Source organism: Candoia aspera, chromosome 1 (genome assembly GCF_035149785.1).
Source record: "Candoia aspera isolate rCanAsp1 chromosome 1, rCanAsp1.hap2, whole genome shotgun sequence".
Taxonomy (NCBI): domain Eukaryota; kingdom Metazoa; phylum Chordata; class Lepidosauria; order Squamata; family Boidae; genus Candoia; species Candoia aspera.
Window position 1 is genome coordinate 189,349,205 of NC_086153.1, and position 19,737 is coordinate 189,368,941.

Here is a 19,737-nt window from a genome sequence, read left to right on the forward strand (position 1 = left end):
AGACGCTGCCTCTCTCGCCGCCGGCTTCTGCTTTGCATCTCTTCCTCTCCCCGCCCTGATTTTTTCAGTGCTGTGGCAGCCGGGTTCCGCAGCAGCCGTCGCCAGCAGGAGCAGTAGTTAGCAAGGAGGACCTGACACCCGTCCCCAGAGAATCCGCGGCAACTCCGGTTGGGTAATTGGGAGCGGAGGGACGGCAGAAGTCCGCGGGAAACACCGGGACTCAGGAAGCAAACGGGGTGTCTGCTTGCGCGCTTGAGGGGAATATTGACATGCCAAAGTAAAATCGAAAAAGGCGACGAGCTTGGGGAGGGGAGGGGAGGGAAGAGGGAGATCACTAGCAAAATAACAGGAAACGGAGCGAAAAAGCGGGGCATTTGCCAGTAAGACGCAGAGCTCAGCTCTGAGTTTCTCCATTCAGCGGAACGCCATTCAGATGTACCGTGTGAGGGGTGAACGCCTTGTAACCAGTTTGGGTGCCTTTTTGAGACGTGGGAACCGGTGACTTAAGAGTTCCCGCCGCCTTTATGATAAACGGAGATTGCGGCATGAGGCATAAGTAGCGCCAAAAGTTCCTTTGCGGGAAGGCGAGGCAGAACTACAGGGATCATGGCAAACCCCGCCGGCTTGGACTTTGCTGCAGTGGAAGGCTTCTTAGACAGACACCCGGAGCTGGTGGAGAAGTGGCTGAAGAGGAGAACCGCCCTCCTTAGCAAAGCAGCTCCCACGGGAGCGCTTGACCTCAGCGACGGTGGGGCGGAAAGGCAGCCAAGTAGCCGCCACAACGGCCTGTCGCCGCGGAGCAGCCCCTCGTCCACAGTCCCGCCGGGCCTGGAGCCGGCGGCCGGCGAGCTGCAGCGCCGAGCGTCCCAGAAAGAGCTGAGGAAAAGTTTCGCGCGCTCCAAGGCCATCCACGTGAACCTGACCTACGACGAGCACCTCCACGCCAGGGCTCAGGAGCCGCTGAGCAGCGCGAGGAGAAGGGCGCTGCTGAGAAAGGCCAGCTCGCTGCCGCCCACCACGGCGCACCTGCTCAGCGCTCTGCTCGAGTCCCGGGTCAACCTGCCCCAGTACCCGCCCACCGCCCTGGACTACAAGCGCCACCTGAAGCAGCACAACGAGCGGCAGTTCTTCCTGGAGCTCGTCAAGGACATTTCCAACGAGTTGGACCTCAGCGCGCTCAGCTACAAGATCCTCATCTTCGTCTGCCTTATAGCGGACGCCGAGAGGGGCTCTCTTTTCCTGGTGGAAGGCGGCGGGAAGAAGAGCTTGGTCTCTAAGGTCTTCGACGTGCACGGCGGCACCCCCGTCCTGCCTTGCTACAGCACGGAGAACTACAACGAGATGCAGCTGCTCTGGGGCAAAGGCATCATCGGCTACGTAGCCGAGCGCGGCGAGACCGTGAACATCCCCGACGCTTACCAGGTACGGCTTGCGTTCGGCAGCCCCTGTGGCGACTGACTGCACGCACGCGGTCTTAAGGAGAACAGAATAACTTCACAAAACTAAGGTCTCAATTTAGACGGTTTAAAAAAAAGAAACAAAATCCTGCTACAAATTCATACCTACCCAGAACGGCAGCATGGGAAGAGATCTGTTTAAGTGAAAGGCATAATTTTGTTGTTGTTTATTCGTTTAGTCGCTTCCGACTCTTCGTGACTTCATGGACCAGCCCACGCCAGAGCTTCCTGTCGGTCGTCAACACCCCCAGCTCCCCCAGGGACGAGTCCGTCACCTCTAGAATATCATCCATCCATCTTGCCCTTGGTCGGCCCCTCTTCCTTTTGCCTTCCACTCTCCCTAGCATCAGCATCTTCTCCAGGGTGTCCTGTCTTCTCATTATGTGGCCAAAGTATTTCAGTTTTGCCTTTAATATCATTCCCTCAAGTGAGCAGTCTCGCTTTATTTCCTGGAGGATGAACTGGTTTGATCTTCTTGCAGTCCAAGGCACTCTCAGAATTTTCCTCCAACACCACAGTTCAAAAGCATCGATCTTCCTTCTCTCAGCCTTCCTTATGCTCTCGCAGCCATATGTTACTACGGGGAACACCATTGCTTTAACTATGCGGGCCTTTGTTGTCAGTGTGATGTCTCTGCTCTTAACTATTTTATCGAGATTTGTCATTGCTCTTCTCCCAAGGATTAAGTGTCTTCTGATTTCCTGACTGCAGTCAGCATCTGCAGTAATCTTTGCACCTAGGAATACAAAGTCTTTCACTGCTTCTACATTTTCTCCCTCTATTTGCCAGTTATCAATCAAGCTGGTTGCCATAATCTTGGTTTTTTTGAGGTTTAGCTGCAAACCAGCTTTGGCACTTTCTTCTTTCACCTTCATCATAAGGCTCCTCAGTTCCTCTTCGCTTTCAGCCATCAAAGTGGTATCATCTGCATATCTGAGATTGTTAATGTTTCTTCCAGAGATTTTAACTCCAGCCTTGGATTCCTCAAGCCCAGCTTGTCGCATGATGTGTTCTGCATACAAGTTGAATAGGTAGGGTGAGAGTATACAGCCCTGCCGTACTCCTTTTCCAATCTTAAACCAGTCCGTTGTTCCGTGGTCTGTTCTTACTGTTGCTACTTGGTCGTTATACAGATTCTTCAGGAGGCATACAAGATGACTTGGTATCCCCATACCGCTAAGGACTTGCCACAATTTTTATGGTCCACACAGTCAAAGGCTTTAGAATAGTCAATAAAACAGAAATAGATGTTTTTCTGAAACTCCCTGGCTTTTTCCATTATCCAGTGGATATTGGCAATTTGGTCCCTAGTTCCTCTGCCTTTTCTAAACCCAGCTTGTACCTCTGGCAATTCTCGCTCCATGAATTGCTGAAGTCTACCTTGCAGGATCTTGAGCATTACCTTACTGGCATGTGAAATGAGTGCCACTGTTCGATAGTTTGATCATTCTTTAGAGTTTCCCTTTTTTGGTATGGGGATATAAGTTGATTTTTTCCAATCGGATGGCCATTCTTGTGTTTTCGAAATTTGCTGGCATATAGCATGCATTACCTTGACAGCATCATCTGGCAAGATTTTGAACAGTTCAGCTGGGATGCGTTGTCTCCTGCTGCCTTGTTATTAGCAATGCTTCTTAAGGCCCACTCAACCTCACTCTTCAGGATGTCTGGCTCTAGCTCACTGACCACACTGTCAAAGCTATCCCCGATATTGTTATCCTTCCTATACAGGTCTTCTGTATATTCTTACCACCTTTTCTTGATCTCTTCTTCTTCTGTTAGGTCCTTGCCATCTTTGTTTTTGATCATGCCCATTTTTGCCTGGAATTTACCTCCAATGTTTCTAATTTTCTGGAAGAGGTCTCTTGTCCTTCCTATTCTATTGTCTTCTTCCACTTCCGCGCATTGCTTGTTTAAAAATAATTCCTTATCTCTTCTGGCTAACCTCTGGAATTTTGCATTTAATTGGGCATATCTCCCCCTATCACTGTTGCCTTTTGCTTTCCTTCTTTCTTGGGCTACTTCTAGTGTCTGAGCAGACAGCCATTTTGCCTTCTTGGTTTTCTCTTTCTTTGGGATGTATTTTGTTGCCGCCTCCTGAACAATGCTGCCAACTTCTGTCCAGAGTTCTTCCGGGACCCTATCTACTAAGTCCAGTTCCTTAAATCTATTCTTCACCTCCACTGCATATTCCTTAGGAATATTAGTGAGCTCATATCTAGCTGATGTGTGGGTCTTCCCTAATCTCTTTAGTCTGATCCTAAACTGTGCAAGAAGAAGTTCGTGATGTGAACTACAGTCAGCTCCAAGCCTTGTTTTTACCGACTGTACAGATGTCCGTCACCTTTGGCTGCAAAGGATGTAATCAATCTGATTTCGGTGTTGTCCATCTGGTGAAGTCCATGTATAAAGCCGTCTCTTAGGTTGTTGGAAGAGAGTGTTTGTTATGCAGAGTGAATTGTCTTGGCAAAATTCTATCAGCCTATATCCTGCTTCATTTTGTTCTCCCAGGCCATGCTTACCTGTAATTCGAGGTGTCATTTGACTGCCCACCATAGCATTCCAGTCTCCTGTGATGAAAATAACATCTCTTTTAGGCGTGTTGTCCAGTAGGTGTTGCAGATCCTCATAGAACTGCTCTACTTCAGCTTCTTCAGCATCTGTGGTTGGGGCGTATATTTGGATCACTGTGATGTTAGATGGCTTGCCCTGAATTCGAACTGAGATCATTCTGTCGTTTTTTGGATTGTATCCAAGCACTGCTTTAGCCACTTTACTATTAATTATGAAGGCTACGCCATTTCTTCTGTGGTCCTCTTGTCCACAGTAGTAGATCTGGTGGTCATTTGATGTGAAGTGGCCCATTCCAGTTCATTTCAGTTCACTGATGCCCAGAATGTCTATCTTTAATCTTGACGTCTCACCAATAACCACATCCAATTTGCCCTGGCTCACAGATCTTACATTCCAGGTTCCAATGGTGTGTTGATCCTTAGAACATCGGATTCGCCGTTCACCATCAGCACCGTCGGCGGCTAGCCGTCCTTTCGGCTTTGAGCTAGCTGCGTCATCACATCTGGGGCTAGTTGAGCTCATCCTCTGTTCCTCCCCAGTAGCATTTTGACCATCTTCCGACCTGGGGGTCTCATCTTCTGATGGTATACCGACATATCTCTGGTTGTACTGATCCATTTAGTTTTCACGGCAAGAATACTGGGTTGGGTTGCCATTACCTTCCCCAGGGATCGCATTTAGTCTGACCTCTCTGTCATGACCTTCCCATCTTGGGTGGCCCTTCACAGTTTAGCTCATGGCATCATTGAGGTGCTCAAGCTCCAGCACCACGACAAGGTAATGATCCTTTGCTGAAGGAAAGGCATAATACCTTGCAGAAATTCAGGGGATCTCCCTCGGGTGCTGGGTATCTAGAAGCCATTGTATATGTTCTGTGGCGAGTTTCGGGGGAGGGGAGATATTTCGTATTTATGTTTAAATATGTTAAATATAAATACAAATTGCTATCAGAGAACGGTGTTTACAATTAGAGTTGCCAAAAGAGGATCACCGATCCCTTTGTGTGTGATTTGTGCTTAAAGGATTCAGATGAGTGGGAGATGGATGGCAGCATTTAGTAATAATTTATGGACAAAGAATCCTGCAGATTCAACTAAAGGCTCATCTAGTCATGCATTATTTTCCCACAATGGCCAACCAGAGGCCCATGCAAAACCTTTCTGGCTGAAGCAAGACATGAGCATTCCATTTTATTCTTCAGCAATTAATATTAGGAGGTTTATTAATAGGTGTCTTGATTAGTAGCCATGATAGCTTATCATCCCTCAGATAAGTAAATGTATTTCTGATCATTTGTTTAAGTCCAGTTGGTTCCCAAGGGGTAGTAGGGTTGGACACAGGAAGGTGCCTATCAGTGTATCCATAGCAAACCACAATGATGCCAAAATGATGCGTGTAATGGTAACTATTATGTGAATGCAACCATTATGTACTATATAATTTTACTGGATGACTCAAGTTTGGTTAGGAAGAAGAATGGAGAAAAACAGTGTACATTTTCAATATCATACATAAGTTCTAAATCTATCCTGAGTCTAAATCTATTCACTTCAGTCATCCCTTTCCTCTTAAAAATAAAATGCTCAATTTGCCAAGTCTTTTCTGATTGCACTCATTTGTATGTATTCTAGCTATAGGGATGGGACAGTAAGAACAGTATACAGAATTTAAAGGGCACATCATGGATTTATATAAAAGTATTTTAATTCTGGCTGTTTTATTTTTTATATTACTATGTGTCACTCCAGAAGAATTTGGAATACATACATTGGTAAATATGGAAGTATAAATATAGAACTCTTGTTTGTAGGCATCCATGGGAAGCAAGTGACAAAATGTCAGTTGCAACTTAAACTCTACCCTTACACATTTATGTGCAACTTCATGATGCAAATATAAAAGGGTGGAGCTCATATCTTGATGTCACAATGCACAGGTAGTTGTTCTCATCAACATGATCAGCAACAGATACCAATGTTCTTGACTGCAACTTTTTAAAGCAGCCATTTCTTTTCCCAGGATCACATGGCTACTCTGTGCAGCTAAAATTTGACCCTGGGAAAAGTTTTGACTGCTTTAAAGAGTCGCAGATCTTAGATTCACATCCCCTTTTTGAAATTAAGTCCAAAACAGTGCACAGACCTAATTTTTAGTTCTTGTTCTAACACCTCTTAACATGGCATTTAACTTTTTAACTGCTACTGCACATTATGTAGATGTTTTCATTGACCCCATGAATTCTTACCAGATTAGTTACTGCCAGAATTTAATAACCCTCCTGGTTATTTGGATAGACAAATCCACTTGTAGAAATAACAGGTTTCCTTCATGTGGTTGGCACAAATACTAACTAACGGGCGTTATTAGGTAGAAGTGCCAAGGTTAGTATATAGGACAGTGCTGCTAAACATGAGAAGCTGACTCACTTGACCCTTCTTAGCAGGGACAAAGGCTATCTTGTAAAGGGTTATTATTACACCTCCCCTGTAGAATATATATGGCAATATATTACATTTGGCAAATGAAAACACTATTTTATGTGGAATGGACAAGATAGTGGTAAGATTGTTATATAGAATAAATGGCTTCTATGTAGATTACCTTTATACTAGTGGGAGTGGAGGGGATACATCTTGATTTTTCTGTAAATCATCCAGAACATGCTGTTTTATTTTTGGCTTCTTACTGTTTAGTAACCCATAGTAAGTCATTTTCACTCCTAAATATAGTGTGTTTTCATCCATATTTCATAAATACAGATAGTGTAAATATGATTGATTGTGTGCTATTAAGTTGTTGTTGACTCTTAGCGATCACATAGATATTCTCCATGATGATCTATCTCTAACCTGGTCTTTCAGGTCTTCCAGTGCTGCACTCATTGCCGTTATAACTGAGTCCATCCATCTTGCTGATGGTTGTCCTCTTCTTTTTCCTTCTACCTCTCCCAGCATTAGAGCCTTCTCCAGAGAGCTAGGTCTTTGCCCAGTGTGTCCAAAGTAGGATCATTTGAGCCTGGTCATTTGTTCCTTAAGCGAGAACTCTGGGTTGTTTGATGATCCATTTATTTCTTTTCATGGCTGCAGTTATAAATTTAGAATTAAATGATTAGTTAGAAGGCTGGCTAGTCTGTGAAAGATCAGATTGTGGAAAGCTATATGAAACTTAACACATAGATTTATTGACTTTGATAGTCTCACTGTGAATGTGGGAGGCCTTGCTTTAAGAGGCAGAAGGGACAGATAGATTACAAAATGCCTGCGAATAAGATCTGGGGCAAGTTACAATATTTATTAAATCTGTTCTGCAACATGTTCATCCCTTACAAGTTTAATCTTTAGGTCTTGGCTTTTCATCTGATAGAGTAAGGTCACTGATTTAGCCTAACCCTGTATGTCACTCTGATTTTGGAACTATTTCAAGGCTCATTTCTGTCTAATGATTCATCTGCTTCTAACACAAAGAGCTATGGACTTTGATGTTAATCAGGGGTTCACTGTGGAAGGAAAACACTGTACAGTATATGATACTTTATCAAACTGCTTTCTGCTCCTGCAAGCTGACCCCTTGATCAATTTTACAGCTTTTTTCTCCTCCTCTCTAGAAATAAACCTGTGGATTAACTTCTGTGCCTGTTGTATGCAACAAGTTACATTATGTTTATAAAAAAACGTTCACTTTGAATAAGAAGGATAAATACTGCTCATTTATAAAGTCAAGCAAATACGAGCTACTTCATCCAAGGAATTACTTTACATCGGGGAAAGGAATTCTGGTCAAAAATTTTCTATTTCCTTTCCATTGAAAATAGCTGAGTTCCAGTAGTATCATATTGGTTACAATGGCAAAAGAAAGACAAAGTTTGGATCTTCATTGTTTCTATCCATTCATCAGTGTATTCACTTCGTCTTCTATGTCACACTACCTCTCTATTGCGATTAGTGTAAGTATTACTACCTTGCAAGTAGCCAGACAGTGCCTGGATTGCAAAAATCTACCCCAGCTTAGTACCACTCAGTGCATTGAACCAGAACTCTTTTCAGCACGACCAATGGATACAATGGGGGGAGTTGTTGCCCAACACATGCGGAAGACTGAATTAGTGACATTAGCAAGTTTCTAACGTGGGTCACTTCTAGGTAATGGCACAAGATTGAGTGGAATAACTAATATCCTAAAAGATTGAAAATAACTAAATGTAACAGACAAATGCAGAATTCTTTACTTAGTCCCCAGGAATCTAATGCAGAAGTATAGGATGGGATGTACCTGATCTGGTGATAATAGTGAAAGGGCAACAAGTATGATCAGGAAACTAGAAACCTAGTCTCAGTTTTTATAAGAGAAATTGAACAACTTAGGAACATTTTCTTTTGAGAAGAGAAAACTAGGAAAAATTACCATAGGCATCTGTTCCTAACCACTGTTAGGTCAAAATGATAAAAACGTGTCGTGAAGTCATCCCACAAGCTTCACCCTTATGTATTTGCATCACAGCATCACTATCAAGTACTCAAGAGGCAGTTTATGTTGTGATACACATTTTGTCACTTGCCCCTTATCTCCTACAGAGGCCTATGAATATGGCATCATAGAAAAATATAAAGACCTATTCTCTAGTACAGGAAGTGAAATAATAGACTTAAGTTACAGAAAAGTAGATTCTGATGAATGTTGGGTGTGTGTGGAATCCATACATTTAGAGCGGTTAATGAAAGAAAAAGCAGTAAATGAAACAATTATCCAGAGAGGTAGTGGGGTCTCCTTTACTAGGTGTAGTCAGATGGAGCTAGACAACTGTCTCTCATAGATGCTTTTTTTTTAAATTCTACACTCAATAGGCAGTTGGATTTGATGGCCTAAATGGACTCCTTCAAATTGTTTAATTCTGTGAATTTAGTTTTCCTTTTTAATTCAGTTTAACTCCTTTTTCCGTACTACTACTACTGTTGATCTGCCATAACCAGGCTGCAAAAATCTGGATGGCTAGAGATGGTACCTCTCTGCTGCCATCTAATAGTCACCTGCAGATTTGCAGCTGAAAATGATAGTTTTAACATCTTTTTTTCCAGAAATGAAACCAGTTAAATGACAGAATAGTTGTGTAGGGCTGTATGGAGATATTAGGAATTCTCTATCTGAAAGCACCTAGGGGTTTTTATAAGAATAAGGAGTAACCCTTTACCTTGTAGGTAGTTATTAGCCAGCTCACACCTACTCTCAATACACTTAGGGATAAATGAAATATTAGAATAGTCATAGATTTGAAGAAGTCTGCAAAACCTCAGAGTGGTCAGTGAAGGAAACCAAGTATTCTTTGTTTTGACTACTAAGTGTACTTTTGAATATTTTTATGGATCTAACCCTAGGCCTTTACTTTATAGGGAGTTACAAGATTTGACACTCTTTCCGCTCCTATTTAACATCTACAGGAAACTGCTGGGAACGTTCATCCAGTGACTTGGTGTAATGGTTGCCTTGCTCTCAAAAAGACACGGACTCACTTAGATAGGGCTAAGGATATCCAGTTTAATGAGAACAGAGTGCATACACGCAAAAAGACGGGAATGAGCACATGGCGTGCGGGGTACCCCGTAAATACCCCCGGTGCGGACCTGGCCCTTCTCCACCCCCCATTGTCCCACAGTCCGGATCTGGTTTCTTGATGGGCGATCGGGGTGCGATACTGGGGTCTTGATGGGCGATCAGGATGATTATCGCTGGTCTCCTCTGTCTCCTTCCCGTGTCTGGCGCAGGTGTGTCCCCCGGGATAATGCATGGGTGTCCGGGCGATATGCTGATGGCTTCTCTGGTCAGGGCAAAGGTATGTCTCCTTTGTCCTTGTGATTGCGCTTGTGTTTGAGTGTTTAAGGGATTAGGATGATTCCTTCCTCCTTCCTTCCCCTTTTCCTGAAAGGCATGTTCCCCGTTGTGATGCATGATTGCATCGCAACGGGGGTCATGACACTTGGGTTTAGGTATCATCAATATGGTGATACATTTCAGGCCCTGGTCACCCAAGTGATGCTGTCAGTGTTTTGTCTCAATATCCGGAGGCTGTGGGGATCTAGAAAGGGAGGAATAGGCTCAGTTATAATCCTTTTTTTCTTTTTTTAAAATTTATTTATTAATTTTTCAAGACACATAATGTAGAATAGAAGATGGATAGAATACAAGTCTAAAAAAGAAACAGGAAAAGCTAAAACGGTGCAGGAATAAGCAAAAAAGCATATCAGACCAGTGGCTTCTGACCTTTTCCAACACAGGTATAAAAGTACATAAAAGTTGATCTCTTACTATTAATTAAACATTTAGTAATGTTGCTTGTAATGCAAAAGAATGAAGTCTTGATTTTAGGTTTTGATGATTGAATGGTTTGATTTAGAGGCTCAGTCATAATCCTGATGAGACTGAGTAGCTATGAGTTTTGGGACCACCCAGTCCCAGAGATTTTTCATCTCTAATTCTGGATGTGGCCATACTCCCTAATCAGAAAAGGTGCGCAATCTGGGGGTCCTCCTGGATTCAGTTCCTGCTGGATGGGTAGGTGACAGTCATGGCTAAGAGGGCCTCTGCACATATCCTCCTTGTGCGTCAAGTATGCCTTCCTGGATCTGGAGGCCTTGCTCACTGTCATCCATACCTTGGTGACCTCTTGCTTGCACCTCTTGCACGCTCTTGGGGTTGCCCTTGAGGACAACTCAGAAGCTATGACTGGTCCAGGATACAGCAGCATGAGTAGTTATGAGTGTACCTCAGTATGCCCAAATAGCACCACTACTGCTTGAGCTTGTCATGTTCCCCATTTCAATGTTCTGTTAACATCGTAACGTTTCACATGTCAAACCGTTTTTCCGTGTATGCCCGGCTTGCTCATTGCTGGTATTTTCCATTCGGGCGCTCTGCTTTGTTTTGGAACTTTGGAATGTATGTTTGAGTTTGCAATCCTCTTCAAGGTTACTTTCCCAGGCGCGTGTAACGGTTGCTAGCACCTGGGAGGGGGTGCGTGCTGACGGGTGCTTAGGGCGGGACTGGATTGAAGGCAAGGCTTTTAAGTTTGTATTTGGCGCGCTTTTGCTCATTCTCAGCTTTCTCTGTATTTGCATACTATTCCTTTAATAAATCAGTTATCTTTAAGCCCGAGCTTGTGAGACTGAGTATTTGGGATTAGGCAACCATTACAGAGCTGCACTGGCAAATAAGTTGCCTTCTCCAGGGAGGCTATTCTTGTTTTTTCCTTGTCTTCGCTGTACTTCCTTTTTTAAATAGCAGCCAGCATTGTATATAATCCTCCCTTTGAGATGAATTTCTCTTCTCTATTCCATGCAGAATGTTATGCACTGTTTCATTTGAGGGTCAGTCTGATTTTTTCCACTGCATTACAAATTCCTAACTCAGCTTTTCATATATTCTTGACAGGCTCTGCCCATCACAGTGATAGATAATGTGAGGCTCAAGGCACTATGAAGCACATGGTACATCAGCCTAATATTGTATTAAGTGCTAGAAAAGACAGAAGAAGGAGGGCTAGATTGAGCACATAAAGATTCAAGATCAAGAGAGCAGAAACTATTACATCAGAACGCACCTTTGTCCAGACTTTCTCAACCTTTTTACCCTGTAGGAACCCTTGAAATAATTTTAAAGTCTCAAAGAATCCCTGCATAAAATATATCTACAGCTAGCATTGCACAGTGCATTAAGTTTAAAAAACAATGTTTTTTTTCACAAACTCTCGCAGAACCTCTAGTGAACCAGAGAAAGGCTGCCTTAGTCTTTGTCTAACACAGTTCTGCTCTTTGTTTAAATAATTATTAAAAACCTTCATGCTTGTTGCCCTTGCTTATTGTAGTAACTTTCATTTGATCAAATGTGCTCCTGGAAAGGCCAATATTTCTGATATGCTCTGCATCTCAAATACGAGTGTTGTTTTTAAATGATCAAACAAAAAGCTTTATTTTTTGTAAGCCAGCAATTTTTAGTATGCCGCAATTGTATATTGTAGTCTGTTTTGTTTACTCGTTTAGTCGCTTCCGACTCTTCGTGATTCATGGACCAGCCCACGCCAGAGCTTCCTGTCGGTCGTCAACACCCCCAGCTCCCCCAGGGACGAGTCCGTCACCTCTAGAATATCATCCATCCATCTTGCCCTTGGTCGGCCCCTCTTCCTTTTGCCCTCCACTCTTCCTAGCATCAGCATCTTCTCCAGGGTGTCCTGTCTTCTCATTATGTGGCCAAAGTATTTCAGTTTTGCCTTTAATATCATTCCCTCAAGTGAGCAGTCTGGCTTTATTTCCTGGAGTATGGACCGGTTTGATCTTCTGGCAGTCCAAGGCACTCTCAGAAGTTTCCTCCAGTGCCACAGTTCAAAAGCATCTATCTACCTTCTCTCAGCCTTCCTTATGGTCCAGCTCTTGCAGCCATATGTTACTACAGGGAACACCATTGCTTTAACTATGCAGACCTTTGTTGTCAGTGTGATGTCTCTGCTCTTAACTATTTTATCGAGATTTGTCATTGCTCTTCTCCCAAGGATTAAGCGTCTTCTGATTTCCTGACTGCAGTCAGCATCTGCAGTAATCTTTGCACCTAGGAATACAAAGTCTTTCACTGCTTCTACATTTTCTCCATCTATTTGCCAGTTATCAATCATGCTGGTTGCCATAATCTTGGTTTTTTTGAGGTTCAGCTGCAAGCCAGCTTTTGCACTTTCTTCTTTCACCTTCATCATAAGGCTCCTCAGTTCCTCTTCGCTTTCAGCCATCAAAGTGGTATCATCTGCATATCTGAGATTGTTAATGTTTCCTCCAGCGATTTTAACTCCAGCCTTGGATTCCTCAAGCCCAGCATGTTGCATGATGTGTTCTGTGTACAGGTTGAATAGGTAGGGTGAGAGTATACAGCCCTGCCGTACTCCTTTCCCAATCTTAAACCAGTCCGTTGTTCTGTGGTCTGTTCTTACTGTTGCTACTTGGTCGTTATACAGATTCTTCAGGAGGCAGACAAGATGACTTGGTATCCCCATACCATTAAGAACTTGCCACAATTTTTATGGTCCACACAGTCAAAGGCTTTAGAATAGTCAATAAAACAGAAATAGATGTTTTTCTGAAACTCCCTGGCTTTTTCCATTATCCAGCGGATATTGGCAATTTGGTCCCTAGTTCCTCTGCCTTTTCTAAACCCAGCTTGTACATCTGGCAATTCTCGCTCCATGAATTGCTGAAGTCTACCTTGCAGGATCTTGAGCATTACCTTACTGGCATGTGAAATGAGTGCCACTGTTCGATAGTTTGATCATTCTTTAGTGTTTCCCTTTTTTGGTATGGGGATATAAGTTGATTTTTTCCAATCGGATGGCCATTCTTGTGTTTTCGAAATTTGCTGGCATATAGCATGCATTACCTTGACAGCATCATCTTGCAAGTTTTTGAACAGTTCAGCTGGGATGCCGTCGTCTCCTGCTGCCTTGTTATTAGCTAGCTCACTGACCACACCGTCAAAGCTATCCCCGATATTGTTATCCTTCCTATACAGGTCTTCTGTATATTCTTGCCACCTTTTCTTGATCTCGTCTTCTTCTGTTAGGTCCTTGCCATCTTTGTTTTTGATCATACACATTTTTGCCTGGAATTTACCTCCAATGTTTCTAATTGTCTGGAAGAGGTCTCTTGTCCTTCCTATTCTATTGTCTTCTTCCACTTCCGTGCATTGCTTGTTTAAAAATAATTCCTTATCTCTTCTGGCTAACCTCTGGAATTTTGCATTTAATTGGGCATATCTCCCCCCATCACTGTTGCCTTTTGCTTTCCTTCTTTCTTGGGCTACTTCTAGTGTCTCAGCAGACAGCCATTTTGCCTTCTTGGTTTTCTCTTTCTTTGGGATGTATTTTGTTGCCGCCTCCTGAACAATGCTGCCAACTTCTGTCCAGAGTTCTTCCGGGACCCTATCTACTAAGTCCAGTTCCTTAAATCTATTCTTCACCTCCACTGCATATTCCTTAGGAATATTAGTGAGCTCATATCTAGCTGATCTGTGGGTCTTCCCTAATCTCTTTAGTCTGATCCTAAATTGTGCAAGAAGAAGTTCGTGATGTGAACTACAGTCAGCTCCAGGTCTTGTTTTTACTGACTGTACAGATGTCCGCCACCTTTGGCTGCAAAGGATGTAATCAATCTGATTTCGGTGTTGTCCATCTGGTGAAGTCCATGTATAAAGCCGTCTCTTAGGTTGTTGGAAGAGAGTGTTTGTTATGCAGAGTGAATTGTCTTGGCAAAATTCTATCAGCCTATGTCCTGCTTCATTTTGTTCTCCCAGGCCATGCTTACCTGTAATTCGAGGTGTCATTTGACTGCCCACCATAGCATTCCAGTCTCCTGTGATGAAAATAACATCTCTTTTAGGCGTGTTGTCCAGTAGGTGTTGCAGATCCTCATAGAACTGCTCTACTTCAGCTTCTTCAGCATCTGTGGTTGGGGCGTATATTTGGATCACTGTGATGTTAGATGGCTTGCCCTGAATTCGAACTGAGATCATTCTGTCGTTTTTTGGATTGTATCCAAGCACTGCTTTAGCCACTTTACTATTAATTATGAAGGCTACTCCATTTCTTCTGTGGTCCTCTTGTCCACAGTAGTAGATCTGGTGGTCATCTGATGTGAAGTGGCCCATTCCAGTTCATTTCAGTTCACTGACGCCCAAAAAGTCTATCTTTAATCTTGACATCTCACCAATAACCACATCCAATTTGCCCTGGCTCACAGATCTTACATTCCAGGTTCCAATGGTGTGTTGATCCTTAGAACATCGGATTTGCCGTTCACCACCAGCACCGTCGGCCGCTAGCTATCCTTTTGGCTTTGAGCTAGCTGCGTCATCAGGTCTGGGGCTAGTTGAACTCATCCTCTGTTCCTCCCCAGTAGCCTTTTGACCATCTTCTGACCTGGGGGTCTCATCTTCCAATGGTATACCGACATATCTCTGGTTGTACTGATCCATTTAGTTTTCACGGCAAGAATACTGGGGTGGGTTGCCATTACCTTCCCCAGGGATCGCATTTAGTCTGACCCCTCTCTCATGACCTTCCCGTTTTTGGTGGCCCTTCACGGTTTAGCTCATGGCATCATTGAGGTGCTCAAGCTCCAGCACCATGACAAGGTAGTGATCCTTTGCTGAAGATATTTTAGTCTATTATAGATATATTACAATTGACTGTTATCTAAACAAGAGGAAGTATTGTGTACAAAGAATGAACGGGCTTAGAAGGACTCTTTGGTACTGAACAAACACAAGTGAGCAACAGATGTTGCCATTCAGATAATTGTTAATACTCATAATATACTACTTAAAAATTAATAGCAATTGTTATTTTTTTAAATGTCCTTTGGTACTGAACACAGCTAATTGATTATCCATGAAGTGAACATATAATCAGAATGACGCATAGGTACGGAGAAAAATGCTTTGTATTTTCATCTATTTTGCATGATGTACAGAAGAATAACAACACTAAAAATAAAGTTCAAATGTTTTGAAAGGAGAAACATTTCAGCATTGCTGAAACCTAAAGGCATGTTGGCAAAAAAACAAAACAACCCCCCCCCAAAGCCCAAACCCTATCTTCTTCCCAAGATAATTTAAACTTAAACATGCCTCAGAACATAGATATGTTTTAGGATGATAAGTATTAACACTGAATATTCAGTATTCCATAGAAAAATGGACAGGATTGGACATGTTTCACTATTTTTTAAACCATCTGTTTTCCTTCCTTGAATCCTGAGGAGCTTGGCACTGAAATCATCACAGGCTTTACCCTTGATTCAGTTTGATTTGGATTGTATTTTTGCTGGCATATGAAATTGCTTCAGAGTCAGGTGAAATAAAGTATATAAAAATATTAATTCATGGTGAAAGCATGTCTTTATTTATATATTGAAATGTTTTATGTCTTTAATTGCTAAAAGGCAGTTCGTCTGTGTATCAGTATACATATCAGTTGATTCCAGATTGTTGAAGTATTAGTAAACACAATTAGTAAGACTGGAATCAATAAAGAGAAAACTCCCTGGAAACTATGCATTCTGATCTCGACCTCGTAATAAGCTGCATAACCCCCCTAAAGGAAGCTGGAATCCTGTGCGTGGTGTTTCTCTCCTTTAGGAGCTTAAATTTACAAGCTACATATATACAGCCTAAGTCAGTGTTTCTTAAACTGACCCAAATACTCTTTTCCTGGTCTCAAATAATGTCACACAAAAAAACCCAGACTCTTGTTTCACACAAGTGTCTTGATGGCAGCAGTCCCAAACTAGATCCTTGACTCACAGACAAGGAATTACAAATTGCTCCATTACTGCCAGGGTATGCCCAAATTATACCCCCGGGAGGACTTACCCCCGGTTTAAGAACCACTGGCCTAAACTGTTGGATTAGCTAGACATTTCATACATAGTGTAGGTAAAGAATACGCATCTCTCTGGATTTCTAAGATGGATTGGACTACAGACCGTGCATTAGGAGCAATTGTATTTAAAATAATTATAAACCTTCCTCCCACTCACCCCCTTTTTGCTAAAAAACTTGCTTTAGAATAGGGGGCAGAGAATATTAATTGTTTTTGGTGTCATTGGTAGGGGGCAGAAAATACTGTTTTTTGTGTTATTGGTCCTTTTCTTCCAAATATCATCATCCCTCCTTTCTACTCATGGAATTTCAAATAGTGGTGTTTGAATGACTACCACTAAATTGTGTCACAATCCTTCACACACACGTGTGTGGATGTATACACCTCTGTTGCTTTTATTGCCAGTAGGCTTAAGTGGATTCAATTTGTCCTGCTTGTTGCTGATGCTTATGAGATACAATATTGTTTTAGCCAAGGATAAAGCTAGATTATATTTTCTATAATCAGTTTCACTATATGAAGCCATGAAATTAATATTGTGTTACTATTTTTTATTTTCATCTTAGCAGCTGTGCTTTATAGTAACATTGGCAATTAAGCCTGTAGTTTTTGGGGTTAAACCAAAATGGCTGATCCAGTTTACTGTCTTGGAAGGGGTGATGAATTATGGCTGCTGTTCCACTTATTTTTTGAAGCCTAGAAGTGTTGAACTGAATTACTATTGGAGTAAGGCACCTCCAAATGGAGTTGTTGTGGCTCCTCTCCTCCATTTAAAAATATTCTTGCAGAGCTTGTTACTTACATGGATGTTTCATAATAGCTCATCTTATTCCTAGTTGCATTCTTCTAATTATGGACACAGGCTGAGGGTACCTTTGAAATCTTGACAAAAGACAGTCTTTGATATGCAGTGATTCAGAAGCAGATTTACATTTTTTAGATTGGTCTTCCCCAACCAATTTGGTCATGGTGACTTGAAATTATGGGAACTGATCTAAAGATATCTAAAGAGTTCCTGATTGGGGAAGGTTGTTTAAAAGGTGTTCTTCGTTGAACAGAGTGTTAGCTGCTTTTTAAATTATATTTGTATCAGTTAGAACTTAAACCAGAATGGCTTTAATTTTAGACGGAGAGAGCAAGAAACTAGGGGAAAAAAACAGCACTCCATAGGAAGTAGCTTTTGAAAACTAGGGACAAAAAAGACACTCTTCTATAAATGCTTATCCACAGTAGATAAAACATGCTGTTCCTCCCCAAGCAGCATGCATATCCTGAGGGGCTGTGCAATCAACACCCTATTTAGATTGATGTTAAGTTCTTCAAGATAAGCCAGGTCAGGAAACAAATAGCCCAAGAAATATTAGCACTCCAATTTATTGGTATAGACCATATAACAACATAAACTTGAAAGCCTGACAGCATTTTCCCTTCCTTCCCTCTTATACCAAACAAAGTCAAGGTGGAGCAATATTGAGTTGTTTTCCTGAACTAAGCTCATGTTTTACTAAAGGTTGCCATGTATTTTCTTCGAGGCCATCTTTGTGTTCCTCTACCACAAGATTTCTTTGAACAGGGTATAACCTCAGCTTTACTTTTAAAAAAATATTATTTAAGAGATGTGGTTCTAAAGTGGAATGTCAAGTGACAGCATCACTTAGCAATGGCAATCTTGGGCAGTCCCGGTTGCTGTCGTAACCCCAAGATGCATGCGTCATTAAGCGGAAAGAGGCAGGAGTCCCAGGTAAGGAGCTCGGGGGTGCCACAGGGGGTTTGTAAGGCTGAGGGAGGGCCTGGGAGGGCTGATGGAGGTTGTGCATAGTCAGGTGTGCTGCGGGTGGGAGAAAAAGCAGGAGCAACTTACCAGAGTGACTTGCAGCCTTCCCTGCCGGCTTCCCCATTGACTTTGCTTGTGAGAAGCTGGCAGGGAAGGTCGCAAATGGCAATCATGTGACTCTGGTTCCCTGCAACATCATAACTGAGAGCTGGGCACCTGAGCACCCGGATTGCAATTGTGTGACTGTGGTGATGCTGTGATGGCCAGAACTTCAAGGTCCATTCATATGTCCATTTTTTCCAGCGCCACCATAACTTTGAACAGTTGCTGAATCGAATGGACATAAAACAAGGACTACCTCATTTGAGATTCTGAAAGTGTATATGGGCACTCTCACAAAGGGTAATGTGGGTGTGACCAGTTAGAAAACATTCATTAACCAGAATGGCTTGCTTTCTGACACTGACACTCTCCAAAACCCCATCCAACTGTCGTTTGTTCAGTGAATCCTGATTAAACAAACTCATTCACAATTTATCAGATTAAATACCTCCTAGGATTGTTTGAGGATAAACATAAATGTAATGTACATTGTTTAGAAGAAGATAACCCACATTCATTTGAAAGCATTTTCTTTGTTTTTCAGGGAGCTTTTATTTAAATCCTTCACATGCATCTTGCTTAGCTTAATTTGTTTTATGATAAATTATTTTCTTCTATTTTTTTTAATACACTAAGTCAATCCTGATTCAATAACTGTATTATTAATCAAAATATGAATACAAGTTACATTGTTTCTCTTCTATATCACTTGGTGTATTTAATACAATTAAGATAAATTAGCTAAAGTGCTGCCATCATTTGGGAAATTAAGGGCCAGAATGTTACAGGTCTACATATCTTTTTGGAAACATGGGAAATAAATGAAGGCTGTGTAATTGTGCTTAGAATGGTTTTGTCATATTTTTAAATATTGTTTTTGTTACTTGATAGAAACTTTTTTTCTCCTCTACGACATCATGCATTTTGTTGATAATTATTTTCCAAAAAATTATCAACATATATAATCAGCATATTATTCATTATTAGCATTATTAATGGGCCTGTAAAGTTTTTATGGAATGAATTATCAACAATATCAAAAGATAAGTAATTATTTGAACATAATGAATCTACAGTATCTACCTACCTACCTACCTACCTACCTACCTACCAAAGATAAGTTCCATAAAATACATTTCAATTCCTAATTTATTTATTGAACATGTTATGATAATATTCATTTTTATTCCCTTAAAACTAAAACAGAATGTATCATCTTGGACTGGCAGAAATACTACAGATTCAGGACTTCATAGTTAATACTGAAAACATACTATACATTATTTTAAAGTTGCTTTGTTTTGATGCTTCCTCATGGTTTAGGATTCTTACAGATGGGAATTTGGGGTACTTTCCTGGAATTGCTATCAGAATGTTCTAGAGCTGAGCATTCTGACCAGAACCCTGCCCTTGTGCCTTTGTTC

At 41.8% G+C, this 19,737-nt stretch overlaps 1 protein-coding gene across 1 annotated transcript in view; it reads left to right on the plus strand.

Moving 5' to 3' along the window:
- Positions 1–479: 479 nt before the first annotated feature.
- The window catches only part of LOC134488586 (dual 3',5'-cyclic-AMP and -GMP phosphodiesterase 11A-like), a 31,829-nt gene continuing 12,571 nt past the window's right edge, over positions 480–19,737 (plus strand). Inside the window, exon 1 of the mRNA XM_063291054.1 lies at positions 480–1,422. Within this exon, the coding sequence (XP_063147124.1) occupies positions 607–1,422 (816 nt within the window). The 5' untranslated portion in view covers positions 480–606. The remainder of the gene's footprint in view (positions 1,423–19,737) is intronic.